Here is a 17,042-nt window from a genome sequence, read left to right as displayed (position 1 = left end):
TGGCTTAGCAGGTTAGGACTCTGTGGCAGTGACTGGAAAGTTGAATGGTCAAATCCCAGAGCCTGTACTGCAGGTTGCTGGTTCGAATCTCATAATCTGTAGAATGATGCTGCTGTTGAGGCCCTTAATCCCTAGCGCCACAGTCATTGGATGCTGGCTGACTCTGTGCTGTGCAACTTTACTCTCACCTGCATGTGTGCCCCATGGACTGCAAGATGGATCTGCAAAAATAGAATTTTCCCCAGGGAATAAATACGTATCTGTATTCTATAGGTTTCCCCTTGTATTCTGAAGACACAAAGCTACACTGCTTGCCAATACAAACATCCTGCTCCTACACACAACAAATCCAAGTGCCTGTAACTGATTACATGCAGCCTGAGTAGAGGATCAAGAGGTTGGCTTGTCTGAGTAAGCATGGCTAATGATGCCTGATCCAAGCAATTTGGAGAGCGGTGTGACTGTTGCTGCTGTAAGCGGTGGGTCCATATTCTCAGAAACAGTCACCCTGCTAAGATCTTCACACACTACAGCTCCTGGAGTTTATAAAGCACATTGCAAGGAATGAAAAATATCTAGCCAGTCTCTCCTTTGATTACAGCTTCAGACATGGTTTGGGATGTTGTGAGTAAAGCTAAAGTGCAACACACATGTCTTCCATAGAGCATGAGCATCATGCGAATATGGGCGCAGTGGCTAGATTTTCATCATGGATGTCCAACTTGGCCAGGAGCAGACAGGCCGAGACATATACAGATATATTATTTATGAGAAAAAGAGCAAGAGCTCGAGTAGCTCAGCATTCCGTAGGCTGAGTCTGAGTCTGAGTCACGGAATCTGAGCAACTGTTTTCATGGAGGAGGGTGGAGGAAGAAACTTACTGCATCACAGTGTAGGGGTGGAGCTGCCAGAGGAAAAGAAAAGGAGGAAGGAAAGCTGACAGAGGGCCCTTAACTGCTTTACTGTACGGTCATATCACACAAAATATACAGCCCTATGAATAAGTATCCAAACTAAATACGAGACATTTTTAGTTTTTTGATTGCATTCACAGATCTTTGTGGGGACCCAAAAAATTTGGACATTTGATCCCCACAAAGTAATATAAGCCTATTCCACACACACAGACACACACACACACACGATTAAATGCTTAAAACGGGCAACATTCGCGGATAACGGCGCTGATTATACAGGAACTCGGTGGGGAATCTTTTCCAATTGCGCAATTAACACCTTCCAGCATGCTCAGTTCAGGCGAGACCATCTGCTTCAAGGTAGTAGGTCAGCTTGGGATGGAGATGAAGAAAAAAGAATGTATCTGCAGCTTCTGTCACTGACATCCCTGGAGAGCAGCTGCTGTATCTCAGCTTTGAGCTCCTCTCTTAATGCGATCAGGCTAAGAAACGACACGATAAAGAGAAACGCAGAAGGAGGAGTGACATGCTTTCTTAATTTGTGCATCTGCCCTTATTTAAATAAGGGTGGGATAACAAGAAAACGACTGATTCATGCATCTGGGGATCAGCGGTTCCCCATTGCAGGAGATGTGAACCCAAATACACCCTGTTTGGAGGTGCTCTGCATGCCTTCTCTTCTGATGCAGTGCCTAGCCATCTCCCCGCCTGGCCCTGATAACAATGATAACCAAAGTCATGCACTTCCTGCTGACTGGATAATCTTTAGGTTGTTGTATTGCAGGAAGAGAAGCAGCTCCTGTTCACATACTGATTACTCTTGTATTGGGACATTCACTGGAAGCTCAGCCTAGCTGCACTTAAGTGCAGTAAGCCCCAAGCTCTTGCAGCTGAACAAGTAGAGTATAGTGCTAACAACGCAAAGGTTCTGGGTTCCAATCCCAGAGTGCGCACACAAAATTTGCAACCCTTTCCTCTTCTGTAAAATGCTTTGCATAAATGAGTTAAAGTGTGAGTTGCATGCAAGATTTAACTTGCAGGAATATAATCCATTGGGGCTAATATATATATATATATATATATTTATTGTGTGTGTGTGTGTGTGTGTGTGCGTGCGCTATGTGCCTCACACATTGCTTTGACCAAAAGGATCTTCTACATAAATAAACCAATATATATATATATATATATATATATATATATATATATATATATATATATATATATATATATATATATATATATATATATATATATATATATATATATATAAATGCTACTTAGTTTTCTGGTGCCTAACAAAGAAAACACGTCCGTCTTGACAGTAAAAATACATATAGCCATAAAAAACTCTTTTTCGAAACAGATTGTTGATCTATGAATCCCTAAAGCATACAGATATGATGCATGATTTTCTGACAAGACACATCCTCTGTGCAAGTAAACAGCAAGCGCAAAAGAGATCCACTTAATGTAAACCATTTCATGCAGTCAGACATAACATGTCAGTCCCTATTGTAGTCTTGGCTGACCTCTTCCTCAGAGTGCTCCAGACTGATTCAAAACCACCCCATCTATCTCACACTCTATCAGATTACCATAGACAACAATGTCCATCTGAGTGTCTCCTGAAGGATAGCGGAGTTAATGGAAAATGACATTCACATTGTACGTGTTTCCTACAAGTCTCCAAGAGCATTAAGCAGCCTAGGATTATAATTAACAAAATCTAAAGCCAAATATTTTTAAGCAAAGCTGTTTCCCAACTCACCCTGAATCCTTCCCTCATGACGTCTTCTGTACCATCTAGAAGTTTAACTCCATGTGTTGATGGAGCACAAGTGTGTGGTCAAGATGACAGAATTTTGTTGCGGTTAATAGTCAGGTGCCCCAGATTCATTGCAGCAGGATCTACTGGCTGCATGAACCCCAGATGACTGAGTCTGGCAAAAAATTCCCCCGACAGACATGAAGTGGCAAAGCAACAGTGAAACATGTTTGTCTCGCAAGTACACATCATATTTAAACATATACGTATAAATAAATGTATGGAATGAGGATTCCGGAAGCTCAAACTGAGAAAAATGGCATCAAGCTGATTCAATAATCCTTGTGAGGTCACTGATCCCCATGTCTGGTGTAAGGCTTTACTTTATAATGCTGTAACTGATTTTACTTCTTATGAATTCATCTCAAATTCAATTATACAACAGTTAGTTCCGACCAAGAAATCTGGACAAGACGCATTCTGCGAGTGGCGTTATAGTATAAGATGTATCACTCCGTTACTTAGTCAAATGTAAATGATGGAAAGTAGTTGGGAGAGAGTGAGCTGTGTTGCATTGGGATGTTTGTGTTGCTTGGCAACAGTCAACAGTTGGCTGGTTAGAACTTTTTTTTTTTTTTGCAGAGGCTCATAAACTATTAAATAAATAATCAAAAAAAAAAATCTCTGTTGGGGCTTATTACTGTTACCTTATAAATGCCACTTGATGAACTGTTGTATAAAACACCTGTAATATATTGGAGTACAACTGCATGACTTTGAGCATGTTATTGCTTAAATACTTTTGTTTTCTGAACATTCCAATTTCATTCTGGATCTTGATGTATAATTGAATCATAAAAGATTCAATCCCCAGTGAGAAAACGTAATGGTACCATTAAAGAGTAACAGAAAGCATGTTAGAAGAATCATTTATTAATAATCTTTATATTCACAACAACAGAAAGGGTTAGGAACCGATTTGGTCAATTCTACCAACTGCAGCTGAAACAGCAGAGATGATAAAAGTTTCTGCGGTTTTCTCCTCTCCCGCAATGCGAACACGCTTACCCCCTGGGAGATGCTGCTACTCTATCGCCGTGGCCTGATTTATCGCCTGTCACACGTAGGGCCATCGGTCTCAGTGGAACGCAGAACTTCAGAATCACTTTACTCAGCAAAATGGTAAAATAACACTTAAGGGATTCACCTCACGTGACGGTGAAGCAGGCCTGTCTGATAGCGATGACATACAATGATGAATGTCATCTGAGCGGCTGAAGAAGAGCATCTGACTGACAAATTGTTAAAAGCAAGAGGAACCGCAAGGGGGCAGGGGGATGGGGAGGGTGGCGTGTGGCTGAGTGGGTTAGGGCACTGTGCCAGTGATGGGAAGGTTGCTGGTTCAAGCCCCGGTTTTAGCAGAATCGTCACATGTGTTTGGCACATAACACTCCAGGGTATTACATAAACAGCCTGACTGTGTGTGTGTGTGTGTGTGTGTGTGTGTGTGTGTCTCAAAAGAGAGATGACAGCATATGTGAAAGTAAGCATTCCAATGTACTAATACCTTGTGCAAATGGCAAATAAAGCGCCAATTCATTAAAACATCTTCACTGTAAGCAGATTAATTTCACTAACAAAACTCAACATACAGCAGTAATACTTACTAAATCCCTAATACTTCTAAATGAGCAGTTAGATGAATGGGTGGATACTAATATTTATTGCACGGTGTTAAAATAATTGACAACTGAGAATAAAGCATAAGCTGGTGTTTATATTTACAGTGCTGCCTCATTTGAGATCTTGGCAGCGTCCCGTCAGCAAGTCCCAAAGCGGGCTGACGTAAAAGCCGCAGTCAAGCCCTGTCATTTGATTTACATGAGCACATTTATTATTCAAGTGAATTACTGTGATAAGTCACGGGGTCCTCTGTTGCCACAGTGAAAACAGCAGTCACCACCTAGAGGAATGGCAAGGTACTGCACTGCAATTCAAAATGGAGCCCACCTCTATGCACTTAAGGTAGGTTTGTGGTTTAAGTGACTATGTTCACGATTTGTTAACGGCTTGTAAACGTTAATATCCACAACATTTTATGCTCGGCTTATGTAACACGTCTGCACCCTGACGTAGATGGAGAGAGGCACCAGGAACAGATGAAGTCAAAGGCAGGGTGAAATATTACTTTTTTTTATCTCTTGCCCCCCTGGGGCTGGATCATTTAAATAGAGCTTTTTTATCCTGCAGAGATAATCGCTGATCCAAAAGGAAAGGAGTGACTGGCTTTGATGTGAAAATGCAAATCGCACATATAGTGGTAAGTAGGAAAACAGACTTCTACAGTGAGAGCAAGGTGTAGCTGGTCTGCGGCTGTCTGCCAATAGCTGATATAGGTCACATATGGTGACCTCAGCTAGGGACTCTGCAAGTACCTCCCACTAAATCTGTCAGGTGACTGCCAACTGCCAACCAGAGAGCAGCAAAATGTGTCGATCCTGCATCATAACCTTCAGTCTGTAAAGATACTGGAGAATCAGTAATCTATCCTCTTTCCTCCAGACTTCCAGGCTAGATTTGAGATTAACAGAAAAACTGACATAAATTATATTTTAATAAATGAACATTTAACATGCAGCAGAATTGCCTTTTCCGCAACTTTAAGTACAAATATATTCAAGCATCTATAGCCTACCTATTATGATGTTACACTATGTAAATAAATTAGCTTTGTCAACAGCGAGTTTGAGCTCTCTGTGTGGTACTTAGCAGACATTCATATCAGCGGTAACACAGTTTATAGCTGACTCTCTAGCTAAGTGGCACCACAGAGATAATGAGATGTTGTGGCACAGCTGCGGCAGGCAAAGGGATTAATGGGGCTGTTTCTCGATTAGGAAATTGAATTTTTGGTGGCATGTCACATGGTCACATGCTCAGAGCCAGCTTCGGGGACGTAAGGCAGCTTGTTGACAAGGGACTCCCAGGATGATCGATTCCAGTAAAGAGCAGCTTAGTTGGGGGAGGGCGCACGGGACATCAGCACTCACCTTGTAAGCGAACGCTGTGGTTATTAGCCTAAAAAAACATACATTCATCAGCAACGTACCGTACCAGTTAAAAGTTTGGACACACCAAACCACCCACAAAGGAGAGTGATAGTGTTGCATCATATGACCTGGCCACCTGACTTAAACACAATAGAGATTGTTTTGGAGGAGTTTGACCAGAGAGTGAAGGAAAAGCAGCCAATGAGAGCTCAGCATATGTGGGAGCTCCTTCAGGACAGATGGGAAAGGATCCCAGGAGGCCACTGATGTAGAGGAGACAGCAGGGTCAGCCAGTCCCTGGAGTAAATGGAGTTAAGGGCCTTGCTCAAGGGCCCAATGGGGGCATCACTCTGCTGAGCACGGGACTTGAACTGGCAACCTTCTGAGTCCCGTCTCAGCCCACAGAGCAGCCTCACCCCCTGCCCCTCAACAAATGAATGTTTTTGTTTAATACTTTTTTTGGTTATTGCACAATTCAATATGTGTTTTTTTAATCATTTCTAACTTTCTATAATAATTCTAAAATGTTAGATTAGATTTGATTTTGTCTGGACATGCAAATCGCGGCTAGATTGTTAAAAGCTCATTAACAAGCATAGTGCACGAGAGAACGCAAACAGGGGACGCCCGGGCATCCGGCCAGCAGTGTTCAACATGGTATTATGTTGACAGTCTTCTGGCGGATGGGAGAAAGGGTTGGGTGGGGGGTTGGATAGAGACTTACGATTAACAGGGCGGCAGGGGTCGCTGCGGGTGCTGTCGTTTGACTGGTTGCTGGATGCAGATGAGATGCTGGCACTCCGGACGAAGCTAAAGGCAGCCAGACGGGCAGGTGCCAGGCGGGAATAGCCAGGGGGACGCAGACCCGACTGCCCGGGTTTGTGCAGAAAGGACTTGGGGGCTGGCACAGGGGTGGGCTTCTTCTGATCTTTTAGGGGAGGGGCAACAAGAAAAAGAACAGAATGACAGTTACATTGACACTTGGGTTCTCTTATCAGAAGTTCTAGAACTAATGTCTCTGAATGTTTGGGGCTCTGGAACAGCTGGTGGCATCTTGAAAAAGCAGGTAAAACGCCTGTAAAATGGGAGCGATAATCTTCTTCTCAAGAACATGCAGTGCTCCTCAGTATCCATATGCTGCAGCTCGCCCACCATAAAAACACACACAGCTTTCCCCTTTTTACAGCCACTAACCCCTCATTTAAATGCTGTGACCTGAAGCTAGAAAAAGCCTTTTCACAGGCAATCACACCAAACTTGCAGAGCACACTTAGGCTCCAGAGCGCAAGACAAAAATGCTATATAATTAAAAAAAAAAAAACTGAATATACCATTTTCCATTGAAAGGCTGTTCCTGGTGAGTCAGATAAAGGGGAGATCATTTCATTTGTAAGAAGCTTGGATGCAGGTTCAACATGAATAATTACAGTGAGCATTAAAAAATGCAACTTGTGAAGCTGAGTCAGGGGTCTTTAGCAGACAGTGAGGATAAGTAGGCTATAGTGTTGGAAGTAGAGAACATTACAGGGAAGCCGGATTTATTATTGAGAGATCTGCAACACTTGGTGCTGTCTCTGTAATGATACGCTCACTGTTTGTATAACAGCTGACAGAATGGTTACAGAACAGTGTTTCTAAACCCAGTCCCTGGGGACCTCCAGACAGTCCACAGTGTTGCTCTCTCCTAGCTCCCAGCGCACCTGAAGCAAACAATCCAGCAATCAAGAACACAGAATACCTGGTACAGGTGGGCAGAGAACTGGCAGGAAACAAAAGTGTGTCCTGACTGGAGGTCCCTAAGGAACGGGTCGAGAAACGCTATTTTAGAATATGAAAAGTTTGAGGATATCCAGCCAATTCAAGCTTATATACATTATGCTAATAGTGTGCTGTCGGGTGCATGACTCAATGTCCTGGTTTAAACCCTGTTCCTGCAGCTTCTGTTGCCACAGCAACGCACCTGGCTCCTCCCAAAAACAAACAGGAAGTGCAGAAGATAAACCTTTCCGGTTTTAATAAAAGGACAATGTTAAGCATTCCTGGCTGTCTCAGGGTGGCAACAAGGCAAGCTTCAAGTGTCTGCCAGGCGACTGCTAATAGCCAATATATCACAGGAATACAGAAATTTGGAAATCTCAATCTGCAGTGATTCGTAACACCGCCCTATTACTTATAACAGAGGCTGAATGATTACGCAAGCAGAAGAGCGTCCCTGTTGCACATCAAACTCTTTGGTTCAGGCAAATGAAACTTCGGAGTTTAATGTTGAGGCTGTTACACAGAGAACAATTAGACCCTATAAACAGGCACACAAAGATAAAATGGCGACTGGCTGATGGACTGAAAGATGCCAGCTATAAAATCACATCACAAATCTAAGGAAGGCAGGTGAGGCCTAGCATGTGAGACGAGAGAAGATGAAAGATTCAAAAGTGGTACCTCAGGTATCTCAGTGCCTTTATAGTGCTCACTGAGGCTCACTTGGGCCAAGGATCAGAGAGATAAAAACGGAGGCAGAGACAGACAGACAGACCCTAACCCCAGGGACCTAACACTCCTCATCAAAGAGCGCCATACAAACTCACCCTTTCAATGCTGGAGAAGAGGGCCAAGGAGAATTAAAAGAATTAAATAAAAAAATGAAGACATCAAACGGCCAGTGACGAACAACGTGCAACAAAAGAATAGAAGAGATTTACAATCTGAAAGGGAGACCTGATTCTCATATCTCCAGGATGACACACCTATTGTGAACTACAGAAACAGGGGTGTATACAGGGGAGGGGGCACAGGGCTGAAAGCTGATTGGTCCCCGGAGTGCTTTGTCTCCTGTCACTCACTGATTCAAACCATATCATTCACTAATTATAAGACTGGCCCCTCTGTATGGATTATGACTCCTCTTATGACACCCAGCTGAAAAAAAGTCCTTGAATTCCCCCCCGTGTCGGAGAAAAACTTCAAGGGTTGCATGAATGGAATGAAAAAGCACCTCATTGAAAAGATGGAAAAAAAAACTAAACAAATGTGTGATTCAAACTAAATAATCTTAATGGGAGTCAGTTTGATAAAATACCTAAAGTACTTTACCCCAAATTCAAAAGCACCATCAAAAGCCACTTGGCTTTACTAAGATTTAAATTCATGGGTGGCACAAGAATAGTGAATAATGGGACAAATTAAAGAGTTCTACAGGAAACCTACATCCCACCAGACCCATCGATCAAACCCTGCATGTTCCCCCACAGTCCTGAGTCTAGGGCTTTGATGACATTGAGGCCCATCTTTCCTCCCCGATAAGGTCAAGATCATTAAAGATGAATGTCAACCCCGACCCTCTGTGCTGCCCCCCACCCCCCATTTTAATTCATCTGGGTGTGGAGAAAGAGAGATGGGGGTGCAATAAAATTTCAATTCCAGGTCACAGGTCAGTGGCTCCCAAATTTTTCATGCATCATCCTGTCATTCCGACCTCTGTTCTAGAACATGGTGATTATGATTCCTGACCTGGAGGGAGATTGTGAAGGAAGAGGGAGGCAAGGTCATTGACCTATCGGCACTGTTGCCGTGCTGACCGATTACGCTGTTGCGGTCACAATTGTAATCGCCACAAAAAATAACAATGCGGGCAAAAAACCCTTAACTACTTTAAACCATGTTTAACAGAGGAACTGTGACTCACTGTGAAATTAATGAGACTTAAATGCAAACAACAGTAGAAATTACAGAGCAGCTTCACAACTTCAAACTGAAACTCAGAATAAAACAAACATACATGTATTGGCCATGATCATTAGTATTGCGATGTGAAATGTGTGGATGATGCCCCTCTTAAGAAATAGGTTTTAAAAAAATGCATGCAGTATATTAATGAGAACAACAAGGGCAGGGAGGCAGTAAAGCCCCATTATTGAGCGGAGACCAGTTTGTAAAGCCCTGCGATTGGCTGGAGAGAAGCCAGCACAGCCCTCCTATAGGCTGGAAATTGGCACCAACCAAATATAGGCTGGCTACCAACCTGCGGCATTACTATAGGCTGGTATGTGGGCACTATAACCTTCCAATGGTATCAAAGCCTCTCTCTTCATTCCAGGGCCCAGCGACAGCAGTCAGGGACAGATTGGTGGGGTGGGATGTCGCCCCGCTCCCCTTCAAGACCTGAGACCCTGCGGCGAGCCGGATCAAAGCTGCCGGGCCGGCCGGCTGGCGCACAGCGGACCGCCGGGAGTCGCCGGTCGGCGTGGCTTCAGCCCAGGCCAAAGTCCCCGGGACCAAATTACAACGACACAACCTCTACGGAGAACAGGCAAAGATGGTCATTTCATTCATCCCAACTGTGAGGGACCTCGGGGCCTATCCATGCAGCCATCGCCTTCCAACGGTGGAAGAGCATCACAGAGGAAGGTCATTTCCGGCAACCAGCACAGTGTGTCACGTGTTATTCATGCTTGTTTATTTGGGGGTGGATGGGTGTAGTGATGTGTAACACTGGCTGTAACACAACCTAGTCACCCCAAATGGGGGGGGGGGGTTATCCCACCAGAGGAATTAACCAACGGTACTTAAATGTTAATTGCTTTCCACTTCAAAGGCTCTAGGTACCCTGAGGCCCAAGATCAGGATGAATACATATGCATTAGGAGGACTTATTAGGGTGCATAACCCGCTAACAGCGTAGAGATGTGTGTGATGCCAAATGGGTGTGTGTGTGTGTGTGTGTGTGTGTGTGTGCAAAAGGGACGGCTGATAAAAAGTCATGAAGTGACGCAAAGGTGTTCAGACAAAATAAAGACCTTTCTTTGAATTTCTTCAAATAAACAAACAAACAAACACACAAACACACAATGCTACAGTGTTAACATTTTTGTGTTTGTTGTCCATTTCATGTTTTCTTTTTGGGAGCAGCCAGTCGAAACGTGAATGAGCTTTGGTGTGCATTTAGGAGGAAAAGGTAAGTGTAACATCAAGCAAAAAAGTACAACTGATACAGATCAATCATGAGTTGTGAAAGCGGTATGAAGGTTCCTCTCCGTGATCTCTGGTTTCATGATCTGTGGTTTGTTTTCGGGCAGGGAGACAGACAGCACGCGAGCCCCTGACAAGGTGCCAGGCTCTGTAGAGATTATCTATTCAATTACAGAAGCGCACATGCGGCCTCCAGCTGCCGAGGTGCATCATACTCTCTCTGCACGTCTTTCCTCCCTCATTGAAAGCTTACATTTCTGGAGCAGGGAAAATCCTCTGGAGAATTGCTTGAAGTCTCAGTATCTGATAAACCCAGACTAAATTCTGATTAGCTCCTCGGAAAGGAGCATTTCTCTGAACCACATGGGCACTTAAATGACTCTTTCATGAGAAAACAAAAGGAATGGATCAATCTTTTTTTATTTACCAAATTTGGACGGAGTGCTGCAAATGAGTATGATATTCTCACCTGCTGGGTCCTGGTGAGCATGGGAAATGGGGGTGACTGCCTGCACTGGCTGGCTCACGACTAAAGCAGACTTCTGACCAGCCAGGAGCATCCGGTTCTTCATGGATGGGATCCGGTTGACAGCTCCAAGGCCCAGCTGTGGCCTCAGGGCCCTCGGTGCACGGAACACACCTGCAGCCTCGTGGCAGCCGAACTGAGAGGCCGCCATGTCCTTCTGTTTGGCAGCCCCAAGGTTAACGTCATCTCTGCCCCCCTGAAAGAGAGACACGCTGCAGCTTTGGTCTCCCTGACACTGTGCTATATCGTCTTTATTTTCTTAATTTTCTTAATTAATATCTTAGCTAGTACCATCAAAACTATCAAAACTCTAGTGAATACAGCACATACAGTAACCGTCAAGACTTGCTAAATATTGGAACGCTGTACAGAGAGGTGGATTTTGTTAGAAACTATTGAAACGGTCATCATATTGTGAAGAAGCTTCACGAAACTGTTCTGAGGGCAGAATTAAAAATGGTTGTTTAAGAGAGATAACCGGATTGTAGAGGAGGTCGGTCCAAGCAACTAGAGGTGGCAGGACCAAGACATCTGATTGGTTTATCCCAATTCTTCTAGCTGCTTGGACCCACCTCCTCTATAATCTGATGGGCTAACTTTCCGAACAAATCATTTTTTCTTTTGCCTGCAGAACAATTTTGTGCAAGTAAAACTCTCATGAGCGTTATAATACCGTCTGGAAGGTGCCAGTGGCATAGGACAGAGTCCTTAATCTTACAACCTTGAAATTAAAACAAGCCGAATCATACAGTCACACACAAACGTGTATAAACCGCTCCCTTGCCCCATTTCACCTCAGGCAGGTCTCCACAGAAGCCCTCAGGTTTCCCCGTCAACTTGGGATGGATGTTATGGCTTGGAGGTCTGATTCCAGAGACCATAAGTCCTGTCGGAAAAAGGCGTGTCTTCTGCATCTCCTGTCGATACTTGTCATATAGCAGGTTGGATGCACTGAGCACTGGTGAGGTCCTGGGGTCTACAAGTGCTTTCGAATCCTTGGTAGATGGGGAGCTGGTGTAAGCTGTGAGCCTTGTGGGTAGAGTGGAGACTTCATATGGTGCCTCCAACCCATGTGGTTTGACCTGAGGGCTTTTGCGTATGTATGTGATAATCTTGGGGCGAACATTTTTGGGCTTGGGTGGAGGGGACCTCTCATTACTGTTTTCCAGCTCAGTCTTCTCCATTATTTTAGATGGATGATGAAGGATTGGTTTCGGAATGCCACTGCTGACACACACCTTGGAAGGGGCTTTCAGCCCACTCATGAGCACCTGTTGATCATTGTCAAGATCTGGATGAGAAATACGAAAACCAGCACCTTTGCTAGGAGATAAGAGTCTCTTCTTTGGTGACCCTATAGTCTTGGGAGTTGAATGGCTCATTGCAGATGTGGGGCTGTCACAAGACCTCGGAGTCAGGTTCATCGTGTTCTCCAGGCTGGACGGAGTTGTGCTCTGCTCATGATCTCCTGAGTGCTCTTTCTGAACAGTTTTAGGCTCTGTGTGACTGGACATTCCTTGGTGATGAGTTTTTTGCTCTGGTTTCTCAGCAACCGTTTCATTTGTCTTGTGACTAGATCTTTCTGGAGACTGGGAAATTAGGTGCAAGGATTGACTTTCCACAACAAAACGACCTGCAAACAGTCCCTTATCTGTTTCAGTGCAGGATATGCGGTTTAGTAGCTGTTGACTTAGTTGTACCCTTTCACTGGTTGTTGGGTCAGAGGACACACCGTATCCTGGCTTGTAAATCTTCTTACGTGCATTATGTTCACCACCTTCTTTTTCTTGGGTGTTCTGCTGTTGTAAGTGCTTTCTCTCCTTTGTATCCATCATCTTCTGCTGACATTTGCCCGCACCATTGATAAGTGTTCCAGAGTCTTGTTCAGCAGGGCCTCTTTTTAATCCATGGCTTGCTTGTTCCAGTGGTGCATCCTGGGAAGGTTCCTGAGATAGAGTAGAGGAGTTCCTGTTTAGATTGTTGTTGCTGGATTGCACCATGCTCATTCCACAGAGGACAACAGACTTACTTGGTCGCTGTAAGTTTCCAAATTTGGCTGAGGTAGTGCGTATGGGTTGTGCGGCCCAGTTCAGTTTAACTGAAGTAACCTGGGAGTCTGTGGCAAGTGCCTGTCCAGTGCTTTCCCCAGAAATGGAAGCAGAGAGGCGAGATACCAAAGCATCATTCCCTGAATGGAAGTGCGATATGGACCTTCCTCCACCTGAGGTTGCTTTGTCTTCTTCATGTGCATCATTCTGTCCATCACTCATAATTTCAGCAGTAGCAGTGTTAAACTCTACAATGTTTTGGCCAGAAAGTAGTTCACTTACTGGCATAGCCTCATCTGCTTTCTCATGATGTTCCATCTCTGCTTCCAAGAAAGCCTCAAGTTCCTGGCATTCTAGCAGCTCAAACTCTTCCAGGTCAGGGTCATCAACTGGGGAATCCATTTCCCAGCTGTCAATCTTGTCTTGCCTGTCACTCTGAGATACCAGCGGAGGTGGAGTGCCCACATAGCCTGTAACCTCCACCTGGATGGCGTTGGCATTGGTATCACCCTGGGATACAAAACATGCTGGCTTGTTGTTGTTTTTGGTCTCTCCACCTTCATTGTCCTGAGGTTCAGGGGTGAAGGGGCTACTGAGATTGCCCTGTAAACTCATAATGTCCAGTGATGCTTTCAGGAGATGATGATTGGTTTTTCAGCCATCAACGGAAATTGGTTCATGTGCCTCTTCCCCAGATTTCTACACTTTTCCAATCTTAGTGCTTTGCAGAACAAGCTGATAGTTTATTTTTCCATTGTTATCTGACCTTTCGATCAACGTCAATATTGCAATGACTATTTATGTATGATGTAAAAAGAACCACAGAAAAAAAGTTCAGGCTGAGGTTTCCCTTGAAGACAACAAGCTCTTCTGAATAACCTATGATAAAGAAGGAAAACACATGTAAACAAATACAGGAAATTATAAGGAAATTGGTAACACTACTTGAGGGGGCATAAATGTAATGTAGTAGTACATGTTTACATAATGTATTAATTAACCAGTAACTAAGTGTTAGTTACATAGTAATTCCATTGTTTGTTCATCAGTAATCATGATCATTCATGTTTTTTTCTTGCAGGAACTATATTTGTTCATGATTTGTTCTTGAGTAGTAACCAAGCAACCAAGTTTTTTGTGTCCTCTTAAGTAAAGTGTTACCCGAAAATTTTACCCGATTACTATTTTAACAGAACTTTAACAGCACAAACAGCTCACACGAGAGTTCTCAATCACTATAAACATTACGTCTTGTAATCATGTGTGAATTTCCATGAAAAAACAGTGTCTCCGGGACTTTCACCTATCTGCCACTAAAGGTGGCTACACACTTCAAACGATGCCCGGACAAAAAAGAAATGGCGCACAATGACAAGAACAATTAGTTACATACTTAAAACGCTGCTGCCATCATGTTTGTTTTACGTCGCGCTGATCCCCATAAGGCGCAGAACGTTTTCAGTGCAGCAGACCCACATACAGAGCGCAAATAAACGTATCGTGGCGAGTCATTTTAATAAAGGAGATGACAGCTCTTTTAAAACGTAAGTTGCTATCTTTTTTGACAGCCGCTACTTGTTTAATATTAGCGGAGACGTAGCCAGGGAAGCTAACAATTTACACGACACTCATAGTTACATGATAACAAAACACACACACTCCACGACAATCACATGGTTATGACATTGACTACTAACACACACACAAGTGCTCCGTCCCTAATCGACCGTGACTGGAAGCCACTAATTAGGGAAGGTACTGGAACCTCAGAGAAGCTGGCGTCCTTGAAAGAAGGACACCAATTTGACCAGCAAGAGCTCTACGGAGGAGAAGCCGGCACGGTTCTAGACATTAGGGAAGCTACAGTGATACCAGACTGGCATGGAGGACGGAACCCCGGCCCAGTTTGCCGGAGGCCCAGGACATCACCGCACCAGCAACAAACACGGGACACCAATTATACACCCCAAATTTAAACACCAGCCTGATTCTTGTATGTATATGTTTGTGTGTGTGTGTGTGTTTGTATTCATATCCCACCATGTAAGACAAAAAAAAACCCTCCAAAGCCAGAACCACACAGCAGCTACCTCTAATTTCCCTAAAAATTAACAGACCTCAGCTTTGATTTTTACTAGCTTCTGGCTCTGTTACGCATCTTAAGCAAGTACCTCCAGTATATTAATCTGCATTGGAAATTGAGAGGTCGTAAGTTTAGAATAATGCTGCTATTATAGTTTAATTATTTAATGCAAACCTAGAACCTGAAAATTCCTGCTAGGAGTGGGGGACCCGGGTAGGCTTCTTCTGCAAGTAACAATGTCTATGAACGAGAAGCACATGCATTTAACGGGGGGGAGGGGTGATCTCACCCCCAAAGCAGAGACGGGCCCAGCCCAGCCAAAGTCGAAGCGGCAGAGAGGAAATCCCCCGCCGATGACAGAACCCGGCTCTTTGCCCGTAAGAACCGTTTATTTCCAAGGCACTTGCGATTTGCTCAATTTTTCAAAGTGGCGCTTGTTGAGATGGATTTTGGTGTCACGCTCTAATCCGATTCCTGCAGCCATGTCTGTCCATTTTTCTAAACGTAGTTAGAAAGAGATATTCTGAAGATGCAGTGAAGAACCTTGCAGTCTGACTCCTGGCTCAAAGTACAATCTTTATTTTGTTGGAGGCCAACTAATTTTATGTCCATCCATCCATCCATCCATCCATCCATCCATCCATCCATGTAATGCAAAAAATTAACACCCATAATGATGCTAGTGCTCTAAGTCATGCATCCTGATTTTCCGGTTTAATGATGTTTAATATTGTTGGAAATTAAAAATTATAGGAGCAGGTTCACAAATTTCTCTGCAGTTCACAGGATTTCAAATTAAATTCTGGGGGCATCGTGTATTGTTTTTTTTCCGCAGCAGCAGACGGCAACAGACGGCCCTGTTCTCTAATAAAATTTTCAAATCACTGCTCCCAAGAACAACGGAAAAAGGATGGGAAGAGAGCAATTACCAGAGATGAAGACTGATGTGCGGCGAATTGCAGAATGAGGGGGAAAAATGAGACGGAGGAGAAGCGAACAGTGAACTATATGTGAGCTCTGAAAACAAAGAATGAATCAATGACAGCGGGTCTGTATCACAAATCAAGATTTCTCTGTTAGCTAGATAAATCTGACAAGTTAAGGTAGTCTGGGCTAAATGTAATTGAATGAAGATAAAGTCCATTTAAAGTGGGGTTTCTTAAATCCTACAAGTTATCCGGCTAGGAAGAAATTGAGCTTCGTCATACAGGCTCATTATCTTGTAATTAGCTTAACCACTTACGATACATCAACCTACATGGGAAACTAGAGATAAAAATGAGAGAGGTAAAAAGAAAAGTTGGGGTGATCTAGGTTGTCCCATCAGACCACAAACCAAAAGTGCCAGGTACCAGTGGGGTCTGCAGCTGCTGTGACATCCAGTGTCGCGATCAGACCACAAACCAAAAATGCCAGGTACCAGTGGGGTCTGCAGCTGCTGTGACATCCAGTGTCGGAGAGATCAGAGGCCAGTGCACACTGCGAGACCAGCCATGCTATGAATCTCATTTCACGGTGGCTGCGAGCAGAGGATGTTCTCGGTGATTAAGGAGATGGTGGCCTTGGAGGGTGCTGCTTAAGCAAGCCCTGACCCATCACGCCCCCCGGAGGCCAGTCCGGCCACCCACACACTCGTAACACTTTAATGTTGAAGGTGATTAATATCAACAGCCAAACACGAAGAT

At 44.0% G+C, this 17,042-nt stretch overlaps 1 protein-coding gene across 2 annotated transcripts in view; it reads right to left on the bottom strand.

Annotated features, from left to right (window-relative positions):
* mtus2a (microtubule associated tumor suppressor candidate 2a) overlaps nt 1-17,042 on the bottom strand; it is a 65,069-nt gene that overhangs the window by 20,467 nt on the left and 27,560 nt on the right. For both annotated transcript variants that reach the window (XM_023805219.2, XM_023805220.2), the window contains exons 2-4: nt 12,021-14,153; nt 11,170-11,422; nt 6,460-6,663 (exon numbers count right to left, since the gene is read on the bottom strand). In XM_023805219.2, coding sequence (XP_023660987.1) covers nt 6,460-6,663; nt 11,170-11,422; nt 12,021-13,889 — 2,326 coding nt within the window. In that variant the 5' untranslated portion in view covers nt 13,890-14,153. The remainder of the gene's footprint in view (nt 1-6,459; nt 6,664-11,169; nt 11,423-12,020; nt 14,154-17,042) is intronic.

Source organism: Paramormyrops kingsleyae, chromosome 18, assembly GCF_048594095.1.
Source record: "Paramormyrops kingsleyae isolate MSU_618 chromosome 18, PKINGS_0.4, whole genome shotgun sequence".
In the NCBI taxonomy this organism is placed as follows: Eukaryota; Metazoa; Chordata; class Actinopteri; order Osteoglossiformes; family Mormyridae; genus Paramormyrops; species Paramormyrops kingsleyae.
This window is presented reverse-complemented; position numbering and strand designations above follow the sequence as displayed.